General features: G+C 39.5%; 1 protein-coding gene across 2 annotated transcripts in view; it reads right to left on the reverse strand.

Annotated features, from left to right (window-relative positions):
- Nucleotides 1–12,906, reverse strand: part of sema4ba (sema domain, immunoglobulin domain (Ig), transmembrane domain (TM) and short cytoplasmic domain, (semaphorin) 4Ba) — a 43,231-nt gene that overhangs the window by 6,541 nt on the left and 23,784 nt on the right. For both annotated transcript variants that reach the window (XM_078256938.1, XM_078256939.1), the window contains 6 exons: nucleotides 5,816–5,976; nucleotides 5,567–5,629; nucleotides 4,818–4,916; nucleotides 4,164–4,275; nucleotides 3,878–3,994; nucleotides 3,406–3,563 (listed from right to left, as the gene is read on the reverse strand). In XM_078256938.1, the coding sequence (XP_078113064.1) occupies nucleotides 3,406–3,563; nucleotides 3,878–3,994; nucleotides 4,164–4,275; nucleotides 4,818–4,916; nucleotides 5,567–5,629; nucleotides 5,816–5,976 (710 nt within the window). The remainder of the gene's footprint in view (nucleotides 1–3,405; nucleotides 3,564–3,877; nucleotides 3,995–4,163; nucleotides 4,276–4,817; nucleotides 4,917–5,566; nucleotides 5,630–5,815; nucleotides 5,977–12,906) is intronic.

The following is a 12,906-nucleotide window of genomic DNA, read 5'->3' on the forward strand; positions in this document are numbered from 1 at the left end:
GGAAGAAAAAGGTGCACAAGCAGCAGGGATGACCGCAGCCTGGAGAGGATTGTCAGGAAAAGGCCATTCAAAAGTGTGGGGGAGCTTCACAAGGAGTGGACTGAGGCTGGAGTTACTGCATCAAGAGCCACCACACACAGACAGATCCTGGATGTGGGCTTGTCAAGCCGCTCCTGAACAACAAACAACGTCAGAAGCGTCTTACCTGGGCTAAAGAAAAAAGAACTGGTCTGTTGCTTAGTGGTCCAAAGTCCTCTTTTCTAATGAGAGCAAATGTTGCATCTCATTTGGAAACCAAGGTCCCAGAGTCTGGAGGAAGAATGGAGAGGCACACAATCCAAGATGCTTGAAGTGTGAAGTTTCCAAAGTCTGTGTTGATTTGGGGAGCCATGTCATCTGCTGGTGTTGGTCCACTGTGCTTTTTTAAGTCCAGAGTCAATGCAGCCGTCTACCAGGACATTTTAGAGCACTTCATGCTTCCTTCAGCAGACAAGCTTTATGGAGATGCTGACTTCATTTTCCAGTACCTGCCCACACTGCCAAAAGTACCAAAACCTGGTTCAATGACCATGGGATTACTGTGCTTGATTGGCCTGAACCCCATAGTGAATCTATGGGGCATTGCCAAGAGAAAGATGAGAGACAATGCAGAACAGCTGAAGGCCGCTACTGAAGCATCCTTGTCTTCCATAACACCTCAGCAGTGCCACAGGCTGATAGCATCCATGCCATGCCGCACTGAGGCAGTAATTCATGTAAAAGGGGCCCAAACCAAGTACTGAGTACATATGCATGATTATATTTTTCAGAGGGCTGACATTTCTGTATTTAAAATCCTTTTTTTTTAAAATGATTTCTTGTAATATTCTAATTTTCTGAGATTTTGAATTTGGGGTTTTCATAAGCTGTAAGCCATAATCATCAAAATTATAACAAATAAAGGCTTGAAATATCTCGCTTTGTATGTAATGAGGCTATAATATATTAGTTTCACCTTTTAAGTTGAATTACTGAAATAAATGAACTTTTGCACGATATTCAAATTTTCCAAGTTTCACCTGTATTGTATGTTATATTAGAAAAAATAATCTTTATCTACCTTCTTCATGACTAAAAACAGAAACCGAAAGAAAGTGTCCAAAGGTGAATGACATAACTTAAAAACATTAACCTCATATAGTAAAACCATAATGAGCTAAATCAATTGTGCCGGTAACTCAGCTATACCCTGAGGCAGCAGACTTCTAGGTCGTAAAAACAATATATATCACCACAACTGGCTTAGATTAAAAAAATAAAAAATAAAAAAAATAAAAAAAAACTTGGGCCTTTAAATGCTTTTAAATAAAAAAAGAGAAAGAGGCTTTGCTCCCTGACAATCTTTCTTCACTGACACTACCGCTGTGATTCAGCGCCTTTGGCACTAGCCTTCAAAGTGATGTGTGGCATGGGACCACCTTGCCATGGATACTAATTTGGCTACACACAGATTTCTGTGCAAATTGGAGAGCAACTACATCTTTAAACCCTCAATGTGAAAGTGATTTACAGTATGTGATATATGACTGTAAAACAGACTATATTTTACAGGGAGTTTCAAGCCTCAGGAAGATGGCTACAGATATTTTACCTATACAAACCATGAGCGTATTTTAGTTTTGCAAAAAGACCTAGCATTTAAAGATAGGATGATCTTCTGCACCAATATCATAGGATACGGTCTGTTTACATTCAGTTCATGGCAACAATTTTTCCAGTTTTCTCACAGGCTTAGATCTAACAAGATCAAAGTTGGCCGCTGAAGAAATGAGAGAAACACTTAATATTCTAAACTACATAAAACCCTTTAACACAAAGCTCCAATCTAGTCCACTTTAGTATTACATTAATCAGAGGAAATAGCAGTGCTGGATGGAAGGGGAAATGACATGACCAATACGGAGCTTCTGAAGCAATTACTTATTGCAGTAACCCAGGCAGATAATGAGTAACATACAGTGTATTGTCTCGTCCTCCTGTCTGAACCTAGTTTTATAATTTAATGCCACTCTGTGCTTAAACTGACTTCTGAATAATTGAAGCAAAAGCATCCCATTCATTAATCCCTTGTGAAAGCATCCGTTGTTCAAAAGGCCATTCAGAAAGCATGAACATGTCAGGCAATAATGGTTTCTTTCTGGGAAACTGAACAATCCAGCTAATAAGAAAATGCTTTGTTTTGTTTGTTTCAAGCAAAACAGTGTTTATCATTCAATAGTTAGCCTCTATGAAGAGGAACCTGTGTACTAAACACCTGAATAAACAACAAAGAGGGGGAATGCTGCCGACATAAGTCAAACAAGGGACAAGGGAGATAGTAATAGGATTTAAAGTAACAACTTATTTGAACAGGAATCACTATACGGTATTTCTTATAGGAAGTGACACTATCTTTCTTCAGAGCATTTACCTCATTTTAAAGCTTTGTTATATCCCACATTTGTTTGGGAAACACACTCCCAAAAAGTGACACATTATTACTCATTTCCTCATGGGTAATCTGTACCACAATACTTCATGTTCAGCACATATTTTAAGCATAGGGTGAAAACCTATCATCAACATGATACATAAGTCAATATTTATATAACGGTTAGCTTTTTTTTTATTGGATGTATAAAAACACTGAGTGGATAATTGCATTAAGATGAAGAATATATAACCCTGTGTGCAGTGTCAGACTGACACAGCTGGACTTTCCATAACAAATAAATATACTGGCTCTCGATGTAGATTACTAAAACATTGTGATTGACAATAATGGAAAAAAGTTAGTAGTAGTAGTTTTTCATTCAATAAACAATTATTTTCACAGAGACAAGCAGCAGTCTGATCTGGAGAACTGGTTTGTGATAGTGATGTTTACAGAACTGAAAAGATCCTAAAATATATTACAAAATACTGTGTGAGGTCTGCATATTAGTTTAAAAGCCCTGGTTTAAGTATTCCAGCAGGTGATAAACCTTTTCTGCGCATGGATCTTGTGCTACAGTAAGACGTTTCTGACTTGGCTACTCTCTGAAGGCAAATATTTGTTGAAAAATGATAAGAATTGAGGGAGGAAAGAGTCCGAGAGTCAACAGAGGGAAACATGCAAGAGGAATGTTTTTCTGTAACAAGAGATCCTGCCCAGAAACACTGTGAGCTATACTCATCATATTCAGGCTGTAAGAAGCTGTCAGAATAATACATATACATCTGTATAGAAGCATGCACTGAACACAAACACATGAAACGCACAAACACAAAACAAATCCCTTCCCTGGCTGATAGATTCCTATAGTTATGTGAGGGGGTGTCAGGATATATCGCTAAAGAGGAAAAAGGCCCCTTTAGATGGACTATATACCTTCAAGCATCACTCACCTTACACACGCGAGCAATGCGTGACACAATGGTATTGTCAAAGAAATCAAACTCTTTTCCTGCTTCACTGAAGAAGAAGTAAATCTTATCGTCATCGCCCACTAGGTTTCCCTTGGGCAGGCTCTCCTGTATGTAGGCTGAGCCAACAAATGCCGGTTCTGAAAGAAAAACGACACAAACAATACTGTCAGGCTACAGCATATGAAATTCAGGCACCCAGGGACAACCATCCCTATTCCCTCTGACATAAAACACACTAAATTCAATTGCAACAGGGACTCTGACAGATTGCAGGTAAACACTTTTCATCTATATGATCTCCAATTGTGTCAAATTCTATTCTCATGCAGCATACAAACAGTTTTAGAATGGCATTTATCTCATATAAGATGTGATATCAAATAATATATATATTTTTTTAATTACATGATGATATAATGAAAAGTATTGCCTTTCAGCCAAAGCACTGTACCTTGAAGCCAGTTGAGTGAGTTTTCTGTTTTTAGAGCAGTTCCTTGGCTTAGACTCTTGTAAATGATGGGTTCATTTCCTTGGAAATTACTGACTGTACCAGCATACAGCTCTCCATCTGTAACGCAATGAAGAAGACCAGCATAATCACAGTGTTTACCAAAAGGGAATGGGCTTCTGCGTCATCCACAGTAATGAAATCTAGAGGTTATGCCCCAATTTGTCTCCTATAAAGCAAAACATACATCACAAAGCTGGATTGTATCAACTGTCATTTTGGGACCTACCAGCCATGATGGCAGTGGACTTGTATTCAGGATTAAAAGGGCAGCGGCTTCGTCCATCTTCTGTAACAATCTCACCATTATCACTCTTGACAAGGGAGAAGTCTGCAGTGTTCTGGAGAGCACAGAAACACACAAACATCACACTTAGTTGAAAAGTAGAGCTGTAAGCTGCTCTGACCGTGACCTCCGTCTGTCTGTCCCACAGCGAAAAGGTGGTCAGTCAGTCTTCAGGTAAAGTTGAAGCACAAGTCATCCCCGTATGTCTGTTCTGGATAGTTCTAAAAGGCTTAAAACAATTTGTAAAAAGAGACTGGGTCGATTCTTATATAATCTGATTCCATGTATTAAATATTTTGATCCATTTCCCTTCAGCACAGGAGATAATAAGATAATGTACATACAGTATTTGTGTCTAGCTGGGCATGGGCCTCAGCCAGACTGCTAAGTGAGCTGAGAGGCAGGAAGCAGCATGCATCAGATTTTAGATGCTCTTCCTCTTGATTCTAATAAATATACACAACATATGGTTCTGCACCATGGGTAATCAACATGACAAAACAATGACTGACACAGCACTTTATATCCCCAACACAAGCACAGGTTGCACACAGCATGTCACTGCAACAGATGTGACTGGTTCATATAAACACTTACTATGTAAGCACAGGTGGGGCTGAAGGCGTATGTTCCACACACATACAGATGAGTGCTGTTCATGCGTAGTAAAATCTTGACGTAGTTGAAGCAATCCGTCTGTATTAGAAACAGAAAACAATTTCATGCAAATGATTGACATTTTCTTTACAGCTGCTTACATACTTTAAAAGGACATAGGTGATCAGGATGTATTCATAAAGATAAATAAAGCTGATTGTGTTTGGATTGTACCGAATTTGAACCAAACAAGTTTTTCCAAAAAGAGCTTTTTTATCCACCATCCCAGTTATGTTGTTTCCTGTCTTACTTAGAAAGAAAAATTAGAAATGTAAAGTAGTTTAGAAAAACAACAAATTGTCAAACTAGAGTGTTTGAGAACATTTTTACTATTCAAAACAAACGCTGCTTCCTCCTGCTCATGCGTTTCCTCCTAACAAATATGTAATCAGAAATTCACAAGGTTGTGGGTCTGTATGTTTGCATGTTAAACTGGTAGTAGAGTAAACTGGAAAAAGAAAGAGCATAATAGAGGAAAAGTTTGTTCGAAAGAAAGGGGAAAAATCCATTGTTGTAGAATAGAAAGTTACAACTTGACAGGAAATGTCCAGGGTTCTTCCCTGGATCTGTTCTCAAAGTACCCTGCAACAATGGTCAACTTGACCAAAAAGGTACACCTGCAGTCGTGTAAATACAGATGAGACATCTGAGTTTAGCTACTTGAGTTTTCACACTAACAATTCACTTGCCTGCAGGTCTTTGCCTTTGAAACTGCACTCGTCTCTCTTCCTCCCTGGAGTTTTCCATGTGAGCTGCAGGAGAGAAACACTGTCAGACTCATACTGGAGGTATAATACAGTGAGGCAGGTTATATTTACATTGGACTTCTGGGACCTAATCATATTCATATTGTACCACTGGGATCCTATTATTATTACGTTCATATTGACACAAGATGCTGTATATGATACTGCAGTTTACAGATGCTTGGCTCTTACATTTCTTTGTAGCTTGACTGCACTGATATCAGTGAGGTTGAGTGCAAAGAGAATCTCCCGAGCGCCAACGTACAACGTGTTGTCTTCTTTACTGAGGAGGAGAGAGGTGTAGTTGAAGACTCCAGCGACTGAGAAGCTCCTGGTTGTCCTCTCCTTCGCATCTGGGCAGACACAAACAGAGGAGGACACGTAAGGTGTAATTCATAAATGAGCCATTATAAGCTATTGAAGACTGGAAATGCAAAAAGGCACTTGAGTGTGCAAATTAAACCATTTCGATGTTTTGAGTATGGTCATAAAATTTGATGCACAACACAGAGTCTAGATAGTCTTAATTAGACACACTAGGACAATGTGTCACCCCTGACAAGCCTCACTGAGTTGTCCAGTTTCTTGCCCGGAAACATTTTGTGTGTTTTAATGTTGATTAAATAGTTTGACTGATTGACTATTTCAAATTGAATTGATAGTTTTGACTAATTGAATTGATAGTTTTGACTACAGTTGAATTTCATAAAAAACTAAAATACACCCCTGCATTGTCTTTATATCATCTACCTACTCAGAAACATTTAAGCTTTTTTCTGACATTTCTACCTTTATCAGACAGTACATAGTAGAGAGCTGACAGAAATGGATATAAACACTGAGGTCATTTCAATCCATTTCATTACTTACTCGGTTACTGGACTTTGACTTTGTAGGGCAATATACCTACTGCAGGATATCTACACAGCTAAGGATCTGGGACTCATGAAGTATTCAATACCCATGTGTAAAAAAATCAACATGTGTTTCTATGTTTATGCAACTGCAACTTCTAAATCCTGTCAGCTTCGCATCAGAGAGAGATAAAGAAGTAAATAACAAGGAGAGAAAAATCTCTTACAGAAAGTGAATGATTTGCCCTAACCACATTAAGACATCCAGAGTAAAGCCAAGGGTTAAATCATCAACCCTCCCAATCACTGCTTTAAAGGCCCATGTGTATCTCGGATTTGCAGCAGCCTGAAGGCTTTCAGTGCTGGCCCAGCTTGAACAACTTTCCTTAATTGCATGCCAGCATAAACAGAAGCAGGGAGCTGATGGAAACGTGAAGTGGCTAAAACTATGATCCAGGACCTTTGCCCCTGTAATGTGACGAATGGGGGAAAAAAAACAACTAAAGAACTCCATTCATGTTATTGAGGAGGGTCCTCTAATATTTGTAATTATAAATTTCTGCTCTAAGGTACTGTACAAAAATGACTGGGGTGGAGAGTAAGAATGAACATTATCTTTTACTTCTAGCAAGGCCCAGAGTTAATATTTACTTTGCACCCTCCTCTTGGCTCAGAAAAAAACAGCAACATCCTCCTCTCAAAAACTCAAAATAATAGAGTCCTGAACTGCTTCAACTAATTTAATAATTAATAACCAAAAGAGGCAAAAACAGCATTTAAGATGTGCATCCCAATTTAAATCATAATAACTTAATGGAACTGAAAAAAAACACAAAAGGAAATTCATCTACCTTGCCACAGATGCTGGTGGTAATAATTACAATTATGGCACTTCCCGGCATAAAACTAATCCTGTCCAGATGGAGTAATGTGTCATTAAGTTGTACTGATAATAAGCACACTATGCGGTCCGTACCCTGTAGTACGTATGACCTGGTATAACCTCACCTCAGAGGGTATGTAGAGGAGGTTGACACTTCCTCACCCTCGAGAAAACATCATGTTAATAGCAGTCCATCACTGCGGCAACAGAGAGCCATATTGTAGTTAAATCTGTCAGTAAAACCACAAGAGGCCTACGTAAGTTCATGGACCCATTGGGGCCGTTCTCTCTCTCCTTCTCACTATCATCACAGGATAAATAGAGTGCTGCCCCCGCCCCCTTTTTTTTTTTCTCCCCACAGTCTTGAGAAGTTTAACGGTGATTTACACAGAGAGAGAGAGAGAGCGAGACCAAAGCCTGAATCAAAACAAAAGCTTTAAGGGATTTTCACAGAGGTGGATAGCTACACAATTATTCTCTGGAGTCAAATCACCACTGTCTTACTTAGCGACCACAGCTGACAAAGAAAAACAAAGGGGTCCCTAATTGAGTATCATTAAAGAGATCCAGGATGTTTTGCAACCACACAAAGCTTTCCATTTCCAATTACAGGAAAACATGAATTATCTAGATCTCAGTAGATAATGCCTCTGAAGTATCGAGTATCGAAAAATGCCTCGTCATTCAATAACCAATTTCAATAATCTCATCAGCGTCAGTGAGCCAGTAAGCATGCAGCATGCTTCTATATCCTTAACGTTCCTTGACGCTCCGGTGCCACAGGAAATTACGCCGGATGCATTTATTTTCTTGACTGGGTAAACCCAGCCTGATCTGCCGGCGATTTGATTTCGTCCTGCAGCTCAGGCTGGAAACCTGTACATTATTCTATCCTGCTTCCGTTACAAATTCACATCACAATCACAAACTGGCTTATCCACCTGGCGCGCTATTGACGGGTTTAACACGATGACGATAGAGAAGCGACCAAGCAGCTTTTTGTTTACATTCAACATGGTGGGCACTGAAGCGCAGCAACCCGTTGATGCCGCTGTTGCTGCTACGTCACCCGGATCGTTGGTCTGATTGGTTGAAGGACTATCCAATTGCGTACAGTCATTTGAACTATGCCTGTTGATCACGCCTCTTGTGCAGTAGAAAATACAGAGCAGACTCCCCAGACTAACGTTCAATCTTAAAAGATTGAGCTTAGTTTGGTGATAGCCAGACTATTTATTTTCCGTTTCCTTCCGCTTTCTTTGTGTTGGAATTTTAAATTCTTATTCTTATTGTTAACTGCTCCTCAGATCTCTGCAGGGTAATTTGAGACAGCTAGCTAGACTATCTGTCCAATCTGAGTTTTCTCTTGCACGACTATTTTGCAGCGGCTCTGTGCAATGCTTAGCGCCGGCCATGACGATTCTGATTTGTTTAAAGAAATGCCTTTAAACCAGAGCACGTTTTCCTCCCATCCCCGAATGCTATGTGGAGTAGCCAGACCCTCCTTCAGAGCATTTTGGAGGAGGGTCTGGCAAAGTGAGACTACCCTCCCGGTGACTTCGGGGAAGAAGGAGGATTTCATCTCCAACTCTGGCAGTGGCCAAGTTGTCTGTAAAAGAGCAGCTGCAGGCTACTGGTAAGCTAACATTACCCTGTGTCTTTAGCTGCATGCTACCAGCCGGTAAGCTACACTGTTTTTTTTCTTTTTCTTTCTTCCTTCTTTTGGACGTGTGCAAGTAGGCGGGGGTGGAGATAGAAAAAAATACTGGGGGAATTGCTAACCAATTTTCGATTTAAAATCGAAATAGTGGCACCCCTAATATTTACACATATATACTGATCTATATGTTCTGGATTAACTTATCTTTTAAAGGCAAGTAACTAATGAATTTTGAAATGTTTCACATTATGTAACAATACACATCTTAAGTTCTCTCCACTTTGCTGTCTCCGTTTTACTGATGATGGAAACACAGGTCACAGGTTAAGCAGGTAAATGACTGACTGTTTATACTTCACAAAGAGGGAACCAGCAGGCAGGACTTAAGGACTTTTGACCTTACTGTATCACTGTTACCTGACCTCTGATACAGAGAGAGCAGCTTTGTCTGGTTCAGAGCACTTCTGTGACCCTTTATAGAAGTGCATAAACAGCACACTCAGTGGTTCCCCCTCTGGTAGCTGCATGCAATATGAGATCATTGCCATTATTATGTAATTAAAAGTAATTTCTGCAAATGACACTGCTAAATGGATTGAAATACTCGTCTAGATTGGCTTGCTAATCTATTTAGGGGGGGAATTAATTATATTGGGCTTAAAGGAATCCTTCTACATTTGTACAGCCGATTTCCTGATGGGTATGTGACCAGGAAGTGAAGAGGGATAATTAAAAGAGTGGAACATCCCCTCCAGAGGGGAACTGTGGAGTAATTTGTCCTTTGGTGACAGAGATCTAGGTGCCTTCTTTTGCAGAGCAACTATAACAGGCTGATTTAATCAGTGCCCTCCTATGAGGGGGGCTGCCTTTATCATCTCTTACAGCTGTATGTCCAGGAGATAAGATGACTGCATACCTTATTTAAAGTACCCAATCTTGTTAACTTTCTGCAAAACTAAAAGAAAATACGGTTGCAAACAAATTTACAGTACTGTATATGAGTAGCAAATTGATCTGCAACAAACTCTCAATTCAACTGGAAAAAAGTCTGCTCATTAGTAAACTTGTCTTTGCAAAAAAGATAGACTGAGAAACATAATTATTGTCAACATTAAAAATAAGGTACAGCTCCTGACTTTGAGTTAAGATGATGTCTAAGTAGTTTGTAATTTCATAAAGATTAGAGCTGGTTGTAATTCACCAGTAGATGACCTGGAAAAAAAAGACTGTCTCTCTTTGTTAAGATCAAGAGAAAGCAATAGACTCATGATGGGTCATCTTTAAGGGACGTCAGATGCTCCATTTCAAGTCTCCTGACCATAAACATGACCTACATTCTCATCTCTAAAGGAATATAAGAATGCTGCCAAGCAAGAACATAAACCGAACCCTGCATTGCACCTTAACAATATGCAGGGACGTCACTAGGATTGAAAGAAAGGGGGGGCTTAGTCCCGAGGCTATGCAAAACTTTCCCTTGCAAAATCTTACTTCCAAACTCTAAAGTTAGCTTTTAGATACATCAAAGCTGCATGGGGGGGATTTACTTAGGCCAGACTGTGCTCCTGCTGAGGTCTTCTTTAGGCTAAGACTTAACCGCTATCTATCTGCCCGTGTAAATGTGTGGTAAAGTAATACCATACCTAATTCCTCTCTCTACTCCACTCACTAACTAAAGTATGAAGTGACAACAACAAAGGTCAGGCAAAATCTATCCCTGATGTCAGAGGTGAAACAATTAGTTTTTTGTTAAAAAGAGCAAGGATTGACAGTTAAACTGGGATATCTCAACATTAGAATAAGATTGCGAAAATAAAGACAAAAATGATACTTAAGTAAGAAACAGAAGTAAGGAAGAACCCGCTCAGGCAAAGCAAAGAGACACCAGAGGGACAAATCTCTTTTCTTTGTCTTCATCTGCTTAGTATACTTGTTCAAGGACTTTGCTCGAGATAGAACACAAACTAAATTCAATTGCTTTGAGAAGAAGTAATTACGACCCTCCGCCGAGAGAGAAGCAATGACCGCTGCGACAGGAAGTTGCAGTGCCAATAGGAGTCCCACTGGGTCGGTGTCCCAGCAAAACCAGAACTCTCACTATTGTTGCATTGTCAGTGGTGACATCAAGACAGAAAACAGGCCACACTAGAGCGCTAACTAAATTATCCAAAGTATTTTCAAACTAGCTATTAAGAGCTGCTGCTGAATGGGTAATTGTGTGGGAGAGTAGACCTGAGAAGCTGAAGGACAGAGACTGAAGCATCTGGAAGGCATTAAGACAACAGGCAAGAGGGTCAATTCACTAGGAGATTCATTAGGCAAGCTGTGAGCCTGCTGTTTGTATTGGTAACTTGTGGGGCTGCATCTTGTTAGCAGGATATTGTTTCCACTGCACCATGCTGAGGCTGAGATTGGTGGCAGTTTTGAACACAGTTTCAGGAAACAGAGGCTGGAAAAGCCATATTGTAAACTCTGCACATGCTGTAAATATCTACAGGAAATTGTAAAGTGTAGAGATAAAGTATGTGCACTATGTATCCAGTATCCATGCTGTGCGGGGATGGGCAATAACGGGCTTTGGAGGTGCAATTTAATGGGGGGGGGGGGGATAGAAACTAATTAATGTTTCAACATTTAAATTAAACACCTTTCTCCAAATCTATTAAATCTGTAGTTTGCAAAAGAGCATGCACCACGCCTTTAAAGGATCCTTTTACCATGAAAAAGGTTGACAGGGCAATCTGTTGGTCAGGGAGCAACACAAGCTGACCCTGGATTAACCACAATAATGTAAACCAGCTGCTGGTTTATCAGGAACTCACCATGACCCCGTCCTCTGAACAAGGCTGGAGCATCAAGAACCGAGAGACTACATGAAGTCATGACATGTTTCTAAGTGTACAGCAGCACTCTGACGGTGACCTGACTACATGCTGTGTATTTACAGTAGGAGCAGAAACACCGTTGGGGTGTCCTCGCAACACTTTGAAAATGAACGTGCAGTGAGAGTGTTTTCACAGGGTCTGCTGAGTTTGATTTATATCCCGCTCCCTGGTGGATTGGACAGGGTGGGTGTCAAAAACATCTGCAATATCAGGATCAACGATCTGTCTTTTCATGATGGACTGAAAACAATCACTTAGATGGAGACTGGTTAGTCACACATACAGTGCATTACTGAGTATCCGTTGTATTTACTGCTGTATGTTCAAATACAATCAAATCACCTAATATTACTCTGATACAGGCTGAATCTATAAAACAGGATAATAACCAAAAAAGTCTTCTACTAAACAAATTGGTTGATTAATTGATTAGTACATCGACAGAAAATGTATGTTTGATCTTGTTTTCTGTTTTGGATTTATTAGCTGTTTGCCAGTAAACAATTGATCAGGGCTACAACTACCAATATTTTCAATCATCCAATTATTTTCCCAATTGATTGTTTGGTCTTCGAAATGAAAAAAAAAAATCCCCCCTGCGCATCAAATTGCTTGTTTTGTGTTCAACGATCTGAACCCCACAGAAGTTTTAATTTATTATCATAGATACCATAGAAAAGAAGCACATGCTCAAGCTGGATCCAGATACGTTTTGGCATTTCTGCTTGAAAAAGGATTTTAACTGCTAATTGATTATCAAAATTGTTGCGGTTGTTATGACACCACTTTGGGCTCTATTGAATTTTGATGAGCCCTGGTCACTATTTTTGCTATTATTCAGTTAATCAAAACAATAATATTACTGAACTAAGTCATAACAAAAATAATCCTCATAAAAGTTATGATGATTATTATTATTATTATTATTATTATCATCATTAGGATGAAATTACTTTCCACTTTAACAGATCTTTAACAAGTGATCTAGTGGAGTGTGTTTA

This window comes from Sander vitreus, chromosome 8, assembly GCF_031162955.1.
Source record: "Sander vitreus isolate 19-12246 chromosome 8, sanVit1, whole genome shotgun sequence".
Lineage (NCBI taxonomy): Eukaryota > Metazoa > Chordata > Actinopteri > Perciformes > Percidae > Sander > Sander vitreus.